General features: G+C 34.6%; 1 protein-coding gene across 4 annotated transcripts in view; it reads left to right on the forward strand.

The window, feature by feature from the left end:
- The window catches only part of DCLK2 (doublecortin like kinase 2), a 202,192-nt gene that overhangs the window by 124,424 nt on the left and 57,943 nt on the right, over positions 1–19,825 (forward strand). For 2 of the 4 annotated variants that reach the window (XR_007948403.1, XM_051966349.1), the window contains exons 3-6: positions 4,642–4,744; positions 6,631–6,735; positions 8,003–8,053; positions 14,909–15,003. Coding sequence is in view for 2 of the 4 variants with exons in the window: in XM_051966349.1 (XP_051822309.1) it covers positions 4,642–4,744; positions 6,631–6,735; positions 8,003–8,053; positions 14,909–15,003 (354 nt within the window). In the remaining 2 variants the exon portion in view is untranslated. The remainder of the gene's footprint in view (positions 1–4,641; positions 4,745–6,630; positions 6,736–8,002; positions 8,054–14,908; positions 15,004–19,825) is intronic. The other 2 variants (XR_007948404.1, XM_051966350.1) reach the window with 1 other exon arrangement.

Raw genomic sequence — 19,825 nt, forward strand, 5'->3', positions numbered from 1 at the left:
TCCGCTTCTACAATCAGCATTATTGGTAGTGATTATTTAATGTTGTGCTAAAACATTTAAAGCTAGGAACTGTCCAGAGGAACAGAGCATGCACCTGAGATGGCTTATTGGCCGAGGAATTCGAGCAGATAAATGGCTGGAACCTCTCATCCTGAATACTTTTCAGAGGGGGAAATGAGAATGCTGTTAAATAGACTTCTTAACCAAAGAAACCTTTGGGTGCCAACCAGGAAAATATCTCTGGTCAATATTTTGATGCCTCTGAATGCTAAAATTCAAAAGAGACCTTCAAAATGATTTGCAGATGTTATGTGTGTGAGTTAAATTAGGCTAATAGTTAGGTTCTTATCAATCAATGCCAACAAGTATTTATATAGCGCCTACTGTGTACCAGGAATTGTGTTAAATGCTTTACAAATATTACCTCACTCAATCTTGATAATAGCCTTTTGAAGCAGGTGGGTATGATGATTATTATTCCCATTTTACAGTTGGGAAACTAAAATAACACAGAAGTGAAATGATTTGACTGGATTAAATATGGACCTTCCTGAGGGTTTATATTCGCTGCTCTATCTAGCTGCCCAAGTGTACAAACTATGTACAAACTAGCTATATTTGGTATTAAGTGAAATAATCTTAGAGGGAAGGCACTAACCTAATGAGGGATTAAGAAGGTTGGATTTTAAATTAGTTTTGAGAGAAACCACGAGGTGGAAACAGAACTTTTCAATCATGGAGGACAGCCAGGGAAAATGCAGTCAGGAAATAAAGCAGATTGTGTAAGAAATAGCAATGAGTCCAATGTCACTAGATCATAGCACATGGAGGGGGGCATGGAAGAAGGTGGGTGAAGACTGGAAAGATAGAAAGAGATTGTGTTATGGAAGGCTGAAAAATGAAAAAAAAAATTCTGCAATACGGAACCACTGGAGTCTATTGAGTGGGGAAGGTGAAGTGTGAATTGGTCAGACTTTTGGAAGGTTATGTTGATTCCTGAGTGAAGGATGGATTAGAGAGAGAGAAAGAGAAAACAACTTGAAGGTCACTGTAATGATCTAGGGATAAAGTGATGAGGGTCTGTACCAGGAGAGGGATTATGTCAAAGTTAATAATAGTAGTAGTAAATAATAATATAATAATATAACCAATATTTATATAGTACTATGTGTCAGGCTCTATGCTAAACACTTAACATTATCTCATTTGATCCTCACAACAACCTTATCAGTGGTAGGAGGTGCTAGATATTACTATTCCCATTTTACAGATGAGGAAACTGAGGCAGCAGGTTAAATAACTCGTCCAGGATCACACAGCTTGTAAATGTCCACCTGCTACAGGAAACTCCAGTTGTGTGCACTATGGCGCCACCTAGCTGCCCTAACCAGTGGGAATACAAGACTAGAATGACAAGCCTCTTCTGCAAGAGCTTCCATTCTAGGCACACCGTGCATTATTCCGAGCATCTGCCTAATAACGTCAATTAACAAAAATAAAATTACCAGGGAGGGTTTGCATAAGGGAGGGCTTTCTGTGATTTCCTGGTAATTTTTGCAGGCAAATACATGCCATTTTAAGAAATTTATCAATAGTCTAATATTTTATATTTTGCTGAATTGTCATTATGGGATTGACGGTTGTTTTCTGTCAACACGTATCTTTTATGGAGGTAGCTGGGTATTCCAGTGAATAGAGCTCTAGGCTTGGAGGCAGGAAGACCTGAGTTCAAATCTTGCCTCCTACTGTTTGAGCCTGGCAAGGCATTTCACTGATGTCTGCCTCAGTTTCCTCATCTGTTCAGTGGGGATAATAGCAGCTATCTCTCAGGATTGTTGTGAGGCTCAAATGAGATGATGTTTACACTCAACACAGTGCCTGGCTCATAGTAAGTATTTTATGAATCATGGCTATTGTTATTATGTATAAAATAGAGGGTGGGGTAGTGGGAATCTATAAAAAATAGTATCTATCTAGCAGGATTGTTACAAGGCACAAATACAATAATATGCAAAGAGTTTTGTGAACTTTTAAAGTCTTAGATGAAGGCAAGCTATTATTACCATCGTCTCTCCTGCTTTGAAGGGCTAGGAAACGATCCATAAGACAACATGAATTAATGAAAAGAACATCAGGCTTAACATCTAAATATCTTGGCTCAAGCCCCAGTTTCGATGCTTACTGGCTGTGTGGCTGTAGGCAAATGATTTAACCTCTCTGAGTATTTCCTCATGGGCTACAGGAATAACTGTTGAACCACGTCATTCAGAATGTTGTTTTGAGGGAAGTGCCTTGTAAAGCATAAAGCAGCACAGAAACGTACACTCTTAATGGCACAGATTGAGATAAACCTTAGCACAATTGAAGCTTGCAGTTTTATTTAGCTTTTCTTTCACTTAAGAGAGGCATGCCACCTGCTGCCTTCTCGATGTAAGCCAAACTCAGACATGCAAACTGCTGGTGGTGGGGAAAATCGTTAAAAGATAGATTAGGCAGCTGATACCCAAGGCACAAAGCACTAAGTAGAAGTGTTGTAGAAATGGGAACCACCTTTTTATTCTGATACAGTCCCCAGATTTGTAAAATGTTGTCAGCCAGACATAATCAGGACCTTAATCGTTTATTCTAGTGGGATACATATCTGCTAATTTAGTATCATATGAAATATTTCCCTGCAATAACATTAAAAAAAAAAAAAACAATTAGAGATCTGGTTAGATAATTAAAAGAACAGTCGTCCATGCAGGGTATAAATGTATTACAAAGTGATATGATTTTTATGTTTGTCATGAAAGATTGCTTAATGAATTAAATCCTATTTGATCAAATCTAATCCTGTCTTTTTTGAACTATCAGAATTGAGAATTAAATGATCCGTATGAAAAAGAAAAAGAAAAGCACAGGGTAAAAATTGATTTATTTCTTCAGCTTCCATGTGGAAAAAATATTAGATTCCCAATCGATATTTTAATAAATCCATTTAAGACAGGAGTTGAACAGAAGGGAAAATTGGACTAAATTTGAGAAATTGAATGATGCTTTCTTTCAGTGATTCCAAATTGCCCACAACTTGAAAGCCCTTTCTTTAACACTGTTAAAGAGTTGTAATCATGGAGCATTGGGATCTTGGAAAAGTCAATAATACAAGTGTTTGGGGAAATGTTGGGTGCAAATTCAGTGATGCTTAATGTGTGAAAAATGCCTTAAAAGTCATCACCAAGGATGGTATCCCTCATCATCTCTGAATCATACCACAGTTCAAGAAGTATAGGCTTTTATCAACTCTCAACTTTACTATTACAGTAGCCTTCAGTTAGATCTTCCTGCCTCACTTCTCTCCCATGTGCAGTCTATCCTATATAACTATCAAGCTTGATATTCATGATGTAAGTCTGATTATGTCACTTTCCTGCTCAAGAATTTTCATTAGCTATATGTTTGTTGCCTTTAGGATAAAATAAACACTTGCCTTGAGGGTAACCTGTACATATCTTCCCTTTCGAGATTCAACCTGATTACAAATGATACCCCCTTACATACATATCATGCTTTAGTGAAACTGACCTTATTACTATTCTTAATATAAGTTTTTCAGCATGTCTCCCATCCTTAAAATGCTCTCCATCCCCACCTTCACTCCCAGAACTCTTAACTTCCTTCAAAACCCAGATTAAGGACAATCTCTTTGAAGAGGTTTTCCCTCATCCTCTCAGTTATTAAGGTTCCTCCCTCTAGCCCATATCACTCTGTGTACTTGGCATATATTTTTTCTTTACTGATCTATGGAAATATTAATTCCTTCACTAACTAGCAGAACTGTTGAACTTTTGTAATTATAATCCTTGTACAGAGTTCAAGGTCTTGAGCATAGTTTGTTTATGGAATGGTTTTTGGACTGAAAAAGAAAGTAAATTGGTCATGAACTAACAAAAGGCAGCAGGTGGTACAATGGATAGAGCTCTGTGCCTGAAATCAGGAAGACTTGAGATCAAATGTACCCTCAGATACTTATGAGCTATTAACTCTGGGCAGGTCATTGATAATCTTTGTCTCCATTTCCTCAAACTCTAAAAGAGGGATAATAAAATAATCTGCCTTTCTTGGTTGTTGTGATACTTGAGACTGTGATTCAGTATCTCAACAGCATGGTGCAGCAGAAAAGAATGCTGACATGTGAAGTCACAGGACTGATATTAAAATTCTAGCTATGACACTTAGTATTGGTTGACCTTGGGTTTTTGATCTTTGGGGATCTGCGTTTCCCTATTTGTAAAATGAAGGGTTGGGAATGACGGCCTTCTAATACTACTTCTAGCTCTATTGATTTCTTCCTAAAAAGTCCCAAACTCAAAAACATTATCAAAGGCAGCAGAACTTTTGATATAAAAAACCCTAAAAGGCAAAATTAGCGTATCACTCCTGAAATCAAATTAAGAAAGTTGTAGAGAGCAATTTGGAGAACTGTATGAGGAACTAATGTTACATTTCCTATGTAAAATACTGAGATTTCTGTACTAGTTCTAAACCTTCTAAGCTACTTTTGTAAGTATCATTTCCCTCCTTATTTTCCATATTGTTTTTACTTTAAAAGTGCTTATGGTTTTGTTTGTGATGGTATTGTGTGTTGTTGTTGTTTTCCAGGTTACTTGCCTACAAGACTTTTTTGGTGATGATGATGTTTTTATCGCCTGCGGACCCGAAAAATTCCGTTATGCTCAAGATGACTTTGTCTTGGATCACAGTGGTAAGGATTTGATTTCTCTTTGAAATCTCTTAACCTCTACTTTCTTTTTCACTGTAATGCTACTAATTGAGGGAGTCTCACAAATGGATAAAACAGGCCATTATAATCAATGGGTCTTTGTTAAGATTTGTTTTAATTCGCATAATTAATAGCCAGAATAGCCAGAACTTGAAATCAAAGCCCCAAATAAGAATATTAATAATTATTATTATTGTTAATGTGCTATTATAATGATAAGTATTTATATAACAATTTAAGATTTACAAAGTACTTTGCAAATTTTATTTCATTTTTGTCTTTATGAAAGGACTGGAAGGGAAAGCTTACTGTTTTCTTCTTTTTAAAGATGAGGAATTTTAGCCAGACAAAGGTTGTATCTTACCCAGTCTCACATAGCTAATTGCAAAGACATGGGTGACAGGGAAAACAAGGGAAGGATAGACCAGAGAGTTTCCCTGGAACCTTGACTGTGAATTTTTAGAATATGTCTCAGCCATGTGAGTGAAAAGACCTTAAAAAAAAAATAGTATTCGTGCATTTTGTGCACATGAGTTTGACAGTCTAGAGGAAAAAGGAAGGGTCATAAATGTGGGAATTGTCAACTTTGGACTTCACATGACCACCTTCAACATATTTTCAGTCTCTTAGCAGATAAGCAGAATGACTGGAGTTCTATCACCTTCATAATGAGATAACTCAATGAGACAGTTTTATAGGGAAGAAGCAGATTTTCATTCAGGTAACTGGTTTCTCACATGTGATGTCATAGATAGTGAGCTACTAGAGACTGGCTAAGGGAGGGCCAAAAGTATCAGAAACAAATGGGAAACCCAAGAATGGGAGGCATAGAAATTTCAAAAAAGCCAGGAAGAGGTGGATTAGTCTTCAGTAAGTACTAGCTATCAAAAGAAGGAGCGCCTTCCCTTTTCCCCATTAAGAGATCTTTTTGTATTATCACTATTATTTTTAATCACAATTTTTAATGAGCCCATAGTAACTGCAAAAAATGATTGGAGAGACATTTCTTTTAAACTTATATCAAAATAAATGGAATTATAAGTCCATCAAGTTGTTGAGAATTTCCATTTTTGGAACTTTATCTTTGAATCACAATGTTTTGCCTATGATATGTTCCATTTTTGTTCATCATTTCATTTCTCTTTCTGTCACTGGAGGCAGTGTGGTTTATTGGAAAGAATATTGAATAAGAAGTTAGAGGATCTGTTTCTCAATAGTCATGTGAGTTTGCTAGATCATTTAATCTTAAGTGGTAATATCCTTAATTTACAGGTAGGAAAGCTGAGGCAAAAAGGACAAGTGTCATAACTAGTAAGTAGTTCAATCAGGATTTGAACCCAGATTTTTTATGATTCTAAATCTAGTACTTTTTTCTCTTATACTACAGTGACTCTCAGCATTCCTGTTTCCTGTCTCCTTTCCCTCCCCTCAAATAGGATGATACTAGAATTAGATTTAAATTAAGCTATTGGTAAGAATTCATCAACATTGCAGTTGGACTAAAGAATTTATTTCCTGTTGAAGGGTAAAACTAGGTGAAACATTAGACAAAATCTTTCTACCTCCTCCCATTTCACTTTTTCCATGCCTGGGATTAATATATATTTTTTTAATATGGAATAGCTCGGGGAAAAGTACATTACCTTCTAACTTAGCAGCACCAGCCCAGCGGAAGATAAATTCAAGTATGATTTGTGGTTCTAACGTTGTTAGTCTTGTGATACTTGCCTTTTTTATTAATGTTGCTTAACAATAATAAGGAAATGTCAAGCTAGGTTTCTAGCACAGTAAATTTCCACTGTCCATGATTTGCTTTGGGTCTAGTTCTGAAACCAGATATATTTAAAACTCCATCTGTTCCTCACTAGAGTGCCGTGTCTTGAAGTCATCATATTCTCGTTCCCATGGTACAGCTAAGCAGTCTGGATCCAAAAGTCCTGGGCCTTCACGTCGCAGCAAATCACCTGCCTCAGGTATTAATGAAAAAGGAGTGGGTGTTCAGAACATTGGAAATTTGTTGGGTGTTTTTTTTCCTGTTTTTAAGGGGAAGATATCCTTGTCTTGAAATGGTTTCAGCCATGTGAGTGAAAAGACCTAAAAAAAAAAATAGTATTCGTGCATTTTGTGCACATGAGTTTGACAGTTCCTCATATTACACTTTCTGAAAATAAAAGAAAGATTTGAAACTGAGGAAATTTACATTGAAGGTTATTTTTTTGGAATTTGTAATGATGGTCATAGATGTAATTATTCATTCATCATCTTGAAAACCTCTTGGGGTTTTCCTTTGAGTTTTCACAAGTACATCTCTATGTAACAAAAAGTTACTCAAAATTTACCAATAGTATCCCAGTGAACAAATGACAATCCCTAGCAAGGCTAGTATCAAGCTAAACTTTTTTTAAAAAAAATCTTCCTGAAAAGTAAAGTGTGTTAGCCAATGCTGTTAATTTCTCTTCTTAGAGAGATGTAAATTTTTATTCAGATATTCTGTGAAGTCTAGTATTTACCACAGAATATTGTCTTTTCCTGGTCTCATAATAACAAGCTTTTTACAAATATGTACTGTCCTTCAGTGTTGCCAATGTTTTCTAAATATCAATCTGTTTACCCCAAAAAATTAGCTTGCTAATTTTTTATTGATTTTTTTTCCCACATCACATTCTTGAGTTTAAAAGCTACGTCTACTTTTAAATTTTATTTAAAAAAGCAAACGAATCTCAGATGTATTTCTTTCAGTCCTGGAGCCCTAGACAGTAATATTATGTTCACCTCATTTTTATCTCCAGGTAAATAATTCTAAAATTAAACCCACATTAAAACCAATATAACTAACTTTGCTATGGAGGTTTCTTTCCAGTAATGAAGGAGAACCATTAACAGTTTGCAAGAGTTACTGATAGAAGTGAAGAAACCTTGCAAAACAAACAAACAAATAAACAAAAACATATAATGACAAAATGGGAAATGGCAAAAATGGTGTCATCATTTCCTCAAGGGTATCCCCGGAAAGTATCTTTAGCCTTAAGAGTTTGTGAAAACAAGACCTTCTCTTTGGAGATTTAACATAAACTTGACTTGCTATTACCACTGTTACCTTCTTCTTTCTCCCCTTCCCCTCATCTCTCTGGGGCTTTGGTTGTTATGCCCTTTTTTCTATCTGTCTTTATGCATGTTTAGACCTATTGAATAACTATTCTCCTTAATGTTTCCTCCTTTGTTTGTACTGAATGTGTACAGTAAAGAGGGGTGGCCTCTACTCCACTGTTCATTCTACAGCTAAATCCCCAGGTGAGCCGTTGTCACTAGGGTTGTGATGCTGCTGCTTCTGCCGCCATCGCCGCCGCTGTTCCATTTTCTTTCTCTCCATTTCCATGAATGCATCTGAGCTTGTTCCAGTGGGCATCAGTCTGTCTGCACAGCGCACAATACAGCTAGGATTTGGGGCACCTAGAGCTTTTCATGTCTGAGTGTGTGTGTGTGTGTGTGTGTGTGTGTGTGTGTGTGTGTGTACTGGCATCTGCACTACTTCCAGTAAAAAAAAAAGTGAGTTTGATGCACAGCGAACTTTACCCATCATCCTACCCAATGGGACTGCTGATGAAAGTAAAATTTTCATTTCCATTTACAAATTCTGTCCATTTTCTCTACCTCTCTCCCCATTGATTGAGATGGTAATATATACAATACCTATTTTATATACACATATTTTTATATTATTAAATATATGTATTTTATAAATGTGTATTATAAATATGTGTTTTATACACACACATTCTCTTAAAATACCTGGGAAGTGATAAATTAAAATGTTTAAGTAAAATTTAAATAAAATAATATTTGCCATTTGCAGCAGAGTCTTAGAAGCAATACACTAATTTTGTTTTAAATCTTATAGCACCTAGAAGCATTTAAGGGAATAACTGAAAATGGTTAAAATTAAGATCTGAGATTTTCTATGAGAGAGACAGAGAGTGAGAGTGTGTGTGTATGTGTAAGAGAGAGAATTATCCAAAGTAGAGCTGAGAAAGTGTTTGTACAAACTGGGGAAGTCTCAAACAACAAGAGCCTCTGTTAATCAGAATCTGGGAGAGTGTTTGCAAATACGAATGGTCTTTTTCTTTTTAACTGGAAGCATGATTCATAGTGTGTTTGTTCTCTAAATCAACCATCCCAAGATGTAGTCCATACAAGTTGAGAAGAAGTTGGGTTATAAATAACAAAAACCTTCTGAAATAACAGAAGGTCTGCAGGTACTCAACATTTCAGTCTAGTTTCAAAACTTGGACTGAGGTCAATAAAGTAGATAAGATAGTCTACTCATAACATAAACTACTGTAGAATTTTAAATCTCACTCAGTGTATGCTGGATCTTCTTTATTTAAAAACTACACTGAAGTTTACTCAGCACATCAGTTGTCTTGTTAAATCAAAAAAGTGAGTTTATGTGATTGGGATTTGAATGTAGTTTTATTATATTTAGGCAATTAAGGATATATGTAAGGATATTTAATATATATACATATATATGATGTCAAAATACATTTAAGATTGTAAAGATATATTTAAAGATATTATATTTAAGGACATATTATGTCCTTCTCATTTTAATATTTTATATCTAAAAACAGATGTATGGAATGACATGAGAAAAACATTATACCATAATAGGGTTTATTTCCAGTAAACCCCAGAAGTCATTGTAGAAAGGAAGGAAGGAAAGATGCATTTAGTAAGCACCTACTATCTGCCAGTCACAGTGCTAAGTGCTTTACAAATATTATCTCATTTAATCCTCATAATATCCTGGAAAATAGACTATTTTTATTTCCATTTTAGAATTGAGGAAACTGAAGCAAAGAGAGCTTAATTAACTTCCCAAGATCACACAGCTAGTAAATTTCTTAGGATGAATTTGAACTCAGTTCTTCCTGACTTCCTTCATTCTTGTATTGAGAAATATGTTGTGCCTTAGCTATAGAGAAATTATGGTATATATGCTGTCAGAGCAAGAACTAGGGAAGAGATTTTTTTTTTGGAGTCAAGAAAATCTTGAATTCAAATCCCACTTCTAACACTTTTAACTGTATGACTGTGGGTGAATGTCTTGACCTTTAGATACCTCAGGCCACTAACCAGAACTTACCTACTAAGTCTGGTAAATTAAATTATGGTGATCATATTAAGGTAGGTAAATAAATTGTGTGATCTGATCTCCATAAGTAGAAGACAAAATCAGTTATTCCCTTATTTACATAATGTTCCTTAATAGGCTGCACTTGCAGTTCACTTCATAAAGAATCCATCATTGAGTCAAGAAATAATCAGAATTTTAGAAAGAAATAGAAAGAAATGTCACTATAGCAGGATGGAATAGGATTTTAACCTAGATCAAAAATATAATAAAGGGTAAGGTTGTCTTAAGTGTTTAATTTCCTAAATAGAGATGTATCCCCACTCACCCTGCCCTTTAAAGAAAACTTTCCAATTAATGTTTAACAAAGCATCTAACATTTATAGTCTAGATAAATGCAGATGGGCAAACACCAACAAAATTTATTTTAGAAAGAATTAAATTTGTTTTCTTTAGGTTATAGTGATTGAATTTAGGACATTTTGTTCTTTACCGGAAGAAGTTGTTTTGAGAAAAAAACAAAACAAACAAACAAATTAAAAAAAAACAAACTTAATCTTTGAGAATGGAGAAGTAGAAGAATATTCCTCAGAGGAAGAAATATAAACTTTTAAGTCTGTTTTCTGTCTATTGACATTTACCTCTGCCAGCAAAGTACCAAACTATATAGAGGATGTGAAAGTTTAGATGTTAACTGTTATTATGTCATTTATTAATCTGCTACTATTGGATATATGACTTAATTATCTTTTCCAAGAGAGAATTGTGTTTGTGAAGGAGGGACTTAAGCATTTATTAAGCCCTACCATATGCCAGACACTGAGCTAAGCATGTTACAGTGATCTCATTTGATCCTTATAACAATCCTTGAATAGATGCTTCTTTATTATTATCCCCATTTTAGAGTTGAGGAAACTGAGGGACACAGAGGTTTAATAACTTGCCCAGGATCACATAGCTTGTAAGTGTCTGGGGTTGGATTTGAACTCATTCTTCCCAACTTTAGCCTCAGTGTTCTAGGTATTCTATCACCTATTATCTTAGAGCAGTAGAAATAGTGTTGGGTTTAGAACCAGCAGATCTGGGTATATACCCCAACTTAGTTACTTGAGTAAAGGAGACTTTGGTTTTCTCATATAAAAATGAGATTGGAGAAGTGGCATCTAATAGGCTCCTAGCTCCAAGTCTTTGACCTAATTACAATTATCAGTAAAATCAGGGCAGCTAAGAGGGAGCCATAAGCACAGAGCTCCATTCTGGAGTCTGGAGGACTCATCTTCCAGAGTTCAAATCTGATCTCAGATTTACTATAGCTGTGTGAACCTAAGCAAATTACTTAATCTCGTTTTCCTCAGTTTCTTCATCTGTAAGATGATCTGGAGAAGAAAATATCCAACTACTCCAGTATTTCTGCCAAGAAAATCCCAAATGCAGTCAAGAAAAATTGGCCATGACTAAACAAAAAAATCACTAGCTATGAGTTTTATTAGAAAAATGTTTAGGCATGGTTTCAATATTAAGTTATTAAGATTTGTAAAGTAGAAGTGCTGTCTACTCTCAAAGATTTTTTCCTCTCATATAATACTTATTTCATATAAATTTTTGCCACCAGACTAGAACTTTTCAAGAGATTTTTTAGACATTTTTCTTCTGTAATTAGAATTATCTGGCCTCAGAGAAATAATCAGACTAATTAGAAATATCTGTTAAGTCAGTTATACTTATGTCCATACTTGCTAGAAAAATGATCGATAGCAGTAAAGCTTTTTAAAAATTATTTAACATTATTAATTCCCATTTAAATATGCTATTATATTTTATAGAGGAATATCTCCTACACTCCTAAATATGATCTAAACTAGATTAAATATAATTGGGAAGTATTTTTAAAAATAAATAAAAATTCAACAACATAATATTACATTTAAAATTAAGTCAATATGCAGAGGTCCTTATGGGTAGGACTGGGCCCTATTTCTGTTTTGAGTTTGATATCACTGGTATAATAGTGTTGAATTGATGTTCCATATCCCAGGAATTGTTTATCAAGCCATAGATGAGTTTTGAGCTACATTGGTTCATGGAGTTCCCAAATTAAAAATTTACAACAAATGCAAAATAAGTACTTAGTATCTTTGTAATCTAGTTTGCTGTTAGGTGATTTTTAAAAAAGCTATTTTTTTTTCCACTTTAAAAATATTGGTGTTTTTAAATTAATAAACTGAATAATTACCACTGCATAATTCCTGGAAGAAAGAGAAATAAAAATTAAAAATAGCAAGATTGAAATTTCTCAAGACCAATTTTTAAATGTGATTCACCTAACCATAAGCTATTCCTTAAAAACAGCAACTAATTGCTCTTTCATATAATGGTGCAAATTTTTCAGTTATGAGTTGAAATTTAAATGGCCCAATTAAGCTCCTAATACTTATTTATGTTATTTAAATATTTAAAAGCATGCTTGATGTCAATCTGTGGTTGTGCTTCCAGAATGAGACAAATAAAATGTAGATAGCCGAGGTATCTGTCATCACTTGTGCAAGAGAAGATTTAAGATTAATAGGAGGCCCTAGGTGTAGATCATTAGGAAGCTGTTAAAAGTGGCCATTCATTCATTAAGATCATAGTTATCTGAACTTCAGTGAGAAATAGCAGAATGACTTCTTTGCTGTGGTGAAGAAACACTGGGGAATAAGCAAAATAAAGTGATGAGTCATATTCGTGCAAATTATGCACTTAAAAGCTGGCTTACCACTATTTTTATGTGATTATGGTAGAACAGGATCTTGGGGTCATGGTGAATGATATGCTGACTTGAGGAAAGACAAGGATGTGATGTGATAAAAAGAATTTTTTATAGGAATATCTAACTTGGAGTTCACTATTTAGAACAGATTTGGATAGAAGTACTATTTTTTAAATCATGAGATTATAGAACCTTAGATGGGGAAAAAATGATAGGAATTAGCAATCACTTATCTGGAGGGGTTGAGGCATAACTTTAATAGTTTTCATAATGATAATTTTTAAAACAAAAATAGCAGTTGTTTTTCTTTCCACTAAAGAAAGAAAAAAAAAACTGATCTTAATTATAAAGAGAGGGATTTGAGTTTTGCTCAAGTCAAGCTGATAAGTGTTTACTAAGCCCTTAATATGAATCAAGCATCATGCTAAGAGCTGGAGATACAAAGAAAGGAAAAAACATAGTGTCCCCCCTCAAGGAGCTTAAAACCTAATGAAGAAAAAAAGTAAATGCAAACAATTTTGTAGATAATTATGTAGATAGATGAGATAAATTGAATATAGTCTTAGAGAGAAAGCACCAGCCTTAAAGGGGACTGAGAATAGATTAAAAAAAATTTTAAATTACAAATTCTACCCTTGTCTTCCACCCTCTGAAATATAACAATTATACATATGAAGTTTTGTGAAACATTTCTACATTAGCTGTGTTCCAGAAAAATAGGAAAAATACAGGAAAAGAGAATGCTACAGTTTGCATTCTGAGTCCATCAGTTTTCTATCTGAAAGTAGATAGTATGTGGGAAAGTCTTCTTACAGAAGGTGGAGTTTTACCAGAGACTTGAAGGAAACCAGGAAAGTTGGGATCTAGAGACAAAGGAGAGTATACCAAGGATAGGGAATCAACAGAGTAGGGAAGAGAGGTTGTGTGAGGAATAAGAAGATAATAGTTTTAGAGTTGGTGGAAGGGAGGGAGATAATAGGAAGAGAGGAAAGGTAAGAAGTAGGTTGTGAAAGGCTTTAAAAGGCAAACAAAAGATTTAGCATTTGATCTTAAGAGTTATTGGGAGCCACTAAAGTTTATTAGATGCAGTTATGCACTTAATGGCCTGCCCTAGATGGTACCACTGTTAGAGGAGAGGATGGGGTACATAGTAGAGGTGCTATAAAAGTAGAAATGGCAGAACTTATAAACAAGTAGTGGTCAGAGAGTACAGGATTGAGAAAATCACCTAAATTGCAAACCTAATGATTCAGAAAATAATGGTACCTTTAACACTAATAGAAAATAGTTGTAAGAAGTTTCTGATTATTGCAGTTTGGGGAACACTAAAATAGCCTTAATGATGGAACATTTTTTTTCCCATTTCTCATTTCTTCTATGAATGTGGGATCTGATTCTGTAGTTGTTTCCTCAAAAAATGCAGATAATCCACCCATGCCCTCTCATTTTGTCTGTGTCTTCAACAGGGTACTGAGATCCTTCCCTTAGTTCTCTTGACCTAATATAAGGATCAATGGAGTAGCTCTGAATTAGAGGGTTGATCAGGCATCCCCTTTCTCTCTGACTACTCTGCATATATTCCTCCAGAAGCAGCAGTTCACTAAAGGAGGAAAATGCCTTTTCTTCGCTGAACCCTATATAGAATCATAACATTCCCTTGCCTCTAAATTTCTTTTTCCATAGGCCTGCAGAAAAATGGTAGGTTCATGTAAGCATAGTTTTACTTCGAGGAAGATAGATCAGAGGTGGAACTCTCATGGTTAGATGCTATAAAACTCCAGGTGCAAGCAGAACTAGATTAAACTATAATTGGGAAATGCTTGGCAAAATAAATAAAAATGCAACATAACATAGATTATATTTTGTCAGTATGCAGCTATAAGAATCCCTTTTTATTTGAGTGATACCCCTGAATTAGATTATATCTCAAGAAATTGTTATTCTCTAAGATTTTTTTTAATCTATAAGCCTATTTTTCTCATTTAGATATCAAGATCATTGAAAATAGCTTTGTGGTAGGTTGATCCTCTCTCTCTAATTGTTTACCAATTTAATAAAACTGAATTACAGTCCTGCTGTACTATAAGGTACCATATCAGATTATTACCTTCAGTGCTGATTTGCAACCTGCTTTGAGCTTTGTTTTTAAGTAATAGAGCATGTGCATAATTAATCTTTTGTAAAGGACCTGATGATTTTGTAATCTAACTATCTTTCTCTCTTTGTTTTTTTTTTTTTTTTTGCTTTGCTGTTGTGTGATCAGTTAATGGGACTCCTAGCAGCCAACTTTCTACTCCCAAATCAACAAAATCCTCCAGTTCTTCTCCAACCAGTCCAGGAAGCTTTAGAGGACTCAAGGTATGAAGTACAATGTCTCAGGCGAAAGAAAGTTGAGGGCAACTTAATTACTCACGTTTCATGACGTACAATTTTTAAAATTTCATTTTTATTTTTCCACAATTAGATATAAAACTGTTTGTAACCTTCATTCTTTACAATTTTGAGTTCCAAATTTTTATGCCATAGCATTTGAGTAAGCAATAAAAGCAGTGAATGAATTTGAAGATCAAGGTGGCTTAATAGTCATTTTCTACAGATTTCCCAACCATAAGAACTTAAAAAAAAAAATTTAAAAGGAATTACATAGCAAATATAGAGTCATTACAAGCAGAACATCCAAGAAAATAGAACCATCAATTACCTTTCCTAATGAATTAACATATTAGGATTTCAGTGCTTAAGTGTTCTCAAGCCTATGGCATATTGTTTTACTATAGAGATACCCCATGATACTTCAGTCCCACAGAAAACTATAGATTGTCCAGCTATACAAGGGAAAGAAGGAAGAGAGTTGGAAAATTTGGTTGGATAGAAGATGTGCTCCATGCCATACTCTGAACCATAGCCTAGAAGGAAATAGAATGTCATGTATTAAGGGTAAGGAACTAGAAGCCTACCTGGAAATAGTTATTTCTCCTCCCCAGGCCATACTCCTAGACCAAGAGGTTTCTTGACATAATGAGTTAGGTAGGACTCCTTCACATTTGCCCTAATTTGAGAATACAAATGCCTACAGCAATGGAAAGGAAGAAGGAACTAAAGAAGAAGGATGATTCAAAGAAGAATGATAGGGAATACAAAAGAAAAAAAAAAATGAAGGAACAAAAGATTAGGAAAGAAAGCTTGGATACTAAAGCCTTTGCCCATTCTAAGGTATACAATATACATGCTATACATGCTGAGTGTGTAAAATAAATAGGTAGTATGCAAGATACATATAGAAGGAGTAGACAGAAAACTGAGAATGGAAAGCATTAATAGATGATGGTAAATGGGGAAGAAAAAGGAAAAACTCCTGCAGAAGGTGGTCTTGAGCTGGGTCTTGAAGGAAGTGAATTTATCCTCATTGACCCATGTCATTGACTGTGAGGAGATACCTAATCTATCAATTCAGAATTAAAGAGGGAAGATATTCCAAGCCTAGTTTTGTGGAAATGAAGGATCTATCATATGTGAGAAATAATAAATAAGGTAGTATGGCTGAATTGTAATGTTAATGGAGGGGAGGAATGTGTAAGAAGACTCATAGGGTAAAAGAAGCCAGACGGGAAAGAAATTTTAATACCTTCACAAAAAAGGGATTAATAGGAAATCACTAGAGTTTTTTGAGTGGGAATGGGGTGACATAGTCATACTTGAAGAAAATCTCTTTGGTATGAGGGATGGTATGGAGTAATAAAGACTTGAAGCAGAAAGATCAACCAGAATATATGGTAAAATGATTCACAAAATACATGCTGCTAAAGCAGCACAAAGATTAAAATTTTGCTTTCTTAGATATGGGTGAATGGATCTGTCATCTCTCTCTCTCTCTCTCTCTCTCTCTCTCTCTCTCTCTCTCTCTATATATATATATATATATATATATATATGTAATTATGATACATATATATGTATCATAACTTCTTCATAAATTTCTTTTCTGTATCTTCCTCTAATTCTTTTTAATATCTTGGGGGAACCAGAATAGCACTTGGAATTTCCATCTATTATATCTTTTGTCAGATAATCAACTCACTCTATTAAATGCCTATTTTGTGCCAATTCTGAGGATCCAAAGAAAGGCAAGTCTGTTCTTCCAATCCTACTGATCCCTTCATAAAAAGTAACTGGCAAATAACAAGGTATTAAACTAAATGTAAAGATGAAGGCTTTCATCCTGTCATCCTCTTTGCAAAGCATGAACAGATTCTCCTTGATTGAATTGAAAGGAGCAAAATGCTTTTGACCAAGAATGATTGGCTAACTCCTGGGCAGCCCCTTAAAAGGCTGAGCACACTGTCTTTAGTTTATATGGCATAGCAACTTTATGGATTGTTGACACCTATGGATAGCAGCAAGCTATCCACACACCGAATTTTTTCCCCTATGGCCTTTGTCCCTCTATCCCCTACTCTCACTGTCACTGACCCATGGCATTGCTGTGGGGAGATAACTAATCATCTATCAATTCAGAAATTAATTATTGGTAACAAGTTTGAGACACAGGTATGAGACAGTACACATGTATTATTCCCTAAGACATAAACACAAAGAAAAAATTCCTTAAGGAAAGAGTACTTTCTAAGGAGTATAACTCCTAGGAGAGAAAATAAAGCATTTATTACTAACTCCTGTTTAGCAGAAACTGTCTTTAATACTTTAGAAATATTATTTGATTTGATCAACACAGTACCAGGAAGGTAGTGGCTATTATTATCTGTATCTTACTTTTGAAGAATCTGAGGCAGACAGGGTTAAATGACATGCTCATAGTAAATATCTGAAGCTATATTTGAACTCAGGTCTTCCTGATTCTAGACTTAGTGCTATAAATACTTTAACACTTAGCTGCCTCAGCAGTAAAGAAGGGAACTAACAGTTTTTTGTAGAGAAAACTAACTCTTGCAATAAAGAAACTTTATATTTATTTTGTTGTGCAAAAATCTGTGTACACGTTGTCCCTCTCCTTGTTCTTCTCCTTGTAGAAGTTTAGCTCATTGAAAACAAGAATTATTTTCATTTTTCACTATATCCGTAGCCTTTGATGCAGGGCCTGGCACACAGGTGTTTAATAAATGGCTGTTTAAATGAAATGAATTAATCTCTCTTACTTTCAGTTTCAATATCTATAATGTAAGCAATGGGCTTGCTCGGTGGCTAAGTGGATAGAGTCTGGAGATCCTTTGTACACTTAGTATCTGTGCGATCCTGAGAAAGTCCCTTCACCCCATTTGCCTCAGTTTTCTCATCTGTAAAAAGAGCTGGAGAATTAAATGTGAAACCATTGTAGCATCTTTGCCAGGAAAACCCACATGGCATCATGAAGAGTTAGATAACTGAAGCAATTAAATAACAACAACAAAACTATAAGCATTATGTCATCTCTAAGATCCATTCCAGATTTAATGTGATTTTCTGGCATTGGGACTTAGATTTCAGCCAATCTGGCTAGTTTTCTGGGTCTGTCAAAATCAAACCTCTTTTGATTTTTTTCCCAGTGGTTTGAAATGAATGAGGTTCTGCCAGACATTCAACTCTAGCCATATGGCCCAAAAGACTCTATTCCCCATTTTGATACTTGTCTTAAGAACTTGCTGGGTAGATCTCATTTCATGTACATGGTTTCCAGAGTAAGAATAAGGGGCAGATATTATACATATCACAGCATTCAGTGTATGCTGTGTTTAAAAGAGAAAATCTGACTGATTCCTATGTCATGATATTGCTCACAACATAAAATACACTAATTTTTACATGAGTTTGAATCCTTTACATGAGTTTGTCAGCATTGTCTTCATTATCTTTGTTCTTTTTTTGGTGAAATTGAAATGGAAAATTTTAGATAATTATCATATATTCATAATCCTATCCCCCTTCACTTAAAATAGCTTATTAAAATCAACTTAGAGAATCTCTGACAGCAAAGGTCTGTTTAAGAGCAACATCAAATCATATTTCTTCTTCATTACTATTTACTGCAGCTAGTAAAGCCTTGGGAGGAGGATAAATAACCAATTCCAAAAATCAGAGAACCTTTTAGTACCAAGGTTGTAGAGCACAGTGAAAGGAGTCCTGAATTGCATTTGTGATCAGTGGAGCTTCGTTCCTCATCTGAAAAGTAAATTTAATTAGATGACCTCCTAGGTCTTTCCAAGATTGAAATAAGTAATCATTCTCTGTCAAAACTGAAGCTAGGGCTGCCTAATGCTTAACATGGGAAACTCCACCTAGGCCAAAAACAATGAGGTTAAGTGGTAAACCTGGAATTCAGTGCTAAAGGGAATCAATGATACAGTCTATCAAACTTTGTGTCTTTTTGTCTGGATGTTGCCTTGTCATAAAGAACTATTCTAAGGAACTGTATTCCAGAATATAGGTGAGGACTTTGTATTTATGTTTTTTTAATTTCATTGGAAAATGTTGGCTTTATTAGCTATTTTAACAAATCTTAATGTCTTAAAACTTTTTTCAATCAATAATTATTTTTCTCTTTCCTCCATTAAAAAGAAAACAAAAACCAAAACCCTTGTGACAAGTATACAGAGACAAACAAATTCCTACATTGGATGTGTAAAAATGCATGTCTCATTCTGCATCATAAATCTATTTTCTCTGAAAGGCAGGGAACATTCTCCTTGATCGGTTCTCTAGAATCATGGATTGTTAGTGCATTTGTCAGAGTTCTTAAATCTTTCAGAGTTGTCTTTACACCATTATTGTAACTGTTCTGGCTCACTTCATACTCTATCAAGTACACATACATCTTTTTTATATTCTTCTGATTTGTTCCTCATTTCTAAGGTACAAGAATATTCTATCATTCCATCACATTCATATAGTATAATTTGTTTCATGTAGTACAAACTGATTCCCAATTGATAAATAGTACTTTAGTCTCCAGATCTTTGAGACTTCAAGACTCTACAAGAAGAGTTGCTGTAAAAAATTTTTTTCTATGTGTGGCATGTAAGGAACTTTAAAGAACTGAAAAATAAGATGCTAGAATATTTTTATGACCAGTTATATAAGATTGTGAATGACCATATTTCATCTAGAAGCTACCTCTAAAGATTTATAATGATAGAACACCGTGTTTGGAGTCTGGAAGGCTTGGATTCAAAAACTGTCTCAGAAACTC

The sequence above is a fragment of the Antechinus flavipes genome, chromosome 6 (assembly GCF_016432865.1).
Source record: "Antechinus flavipes isolate AdamAnt ecotype Samford, QLD, Australia chromosome 6, AdamAnt_v2, whole genome shotgun sequence".
NCBI lineage: Eukaryota > Metazoa > Chordata > Mammalia > Dasyuromorphia > Dasyuridae > Antechinus > Antechinus flavipes.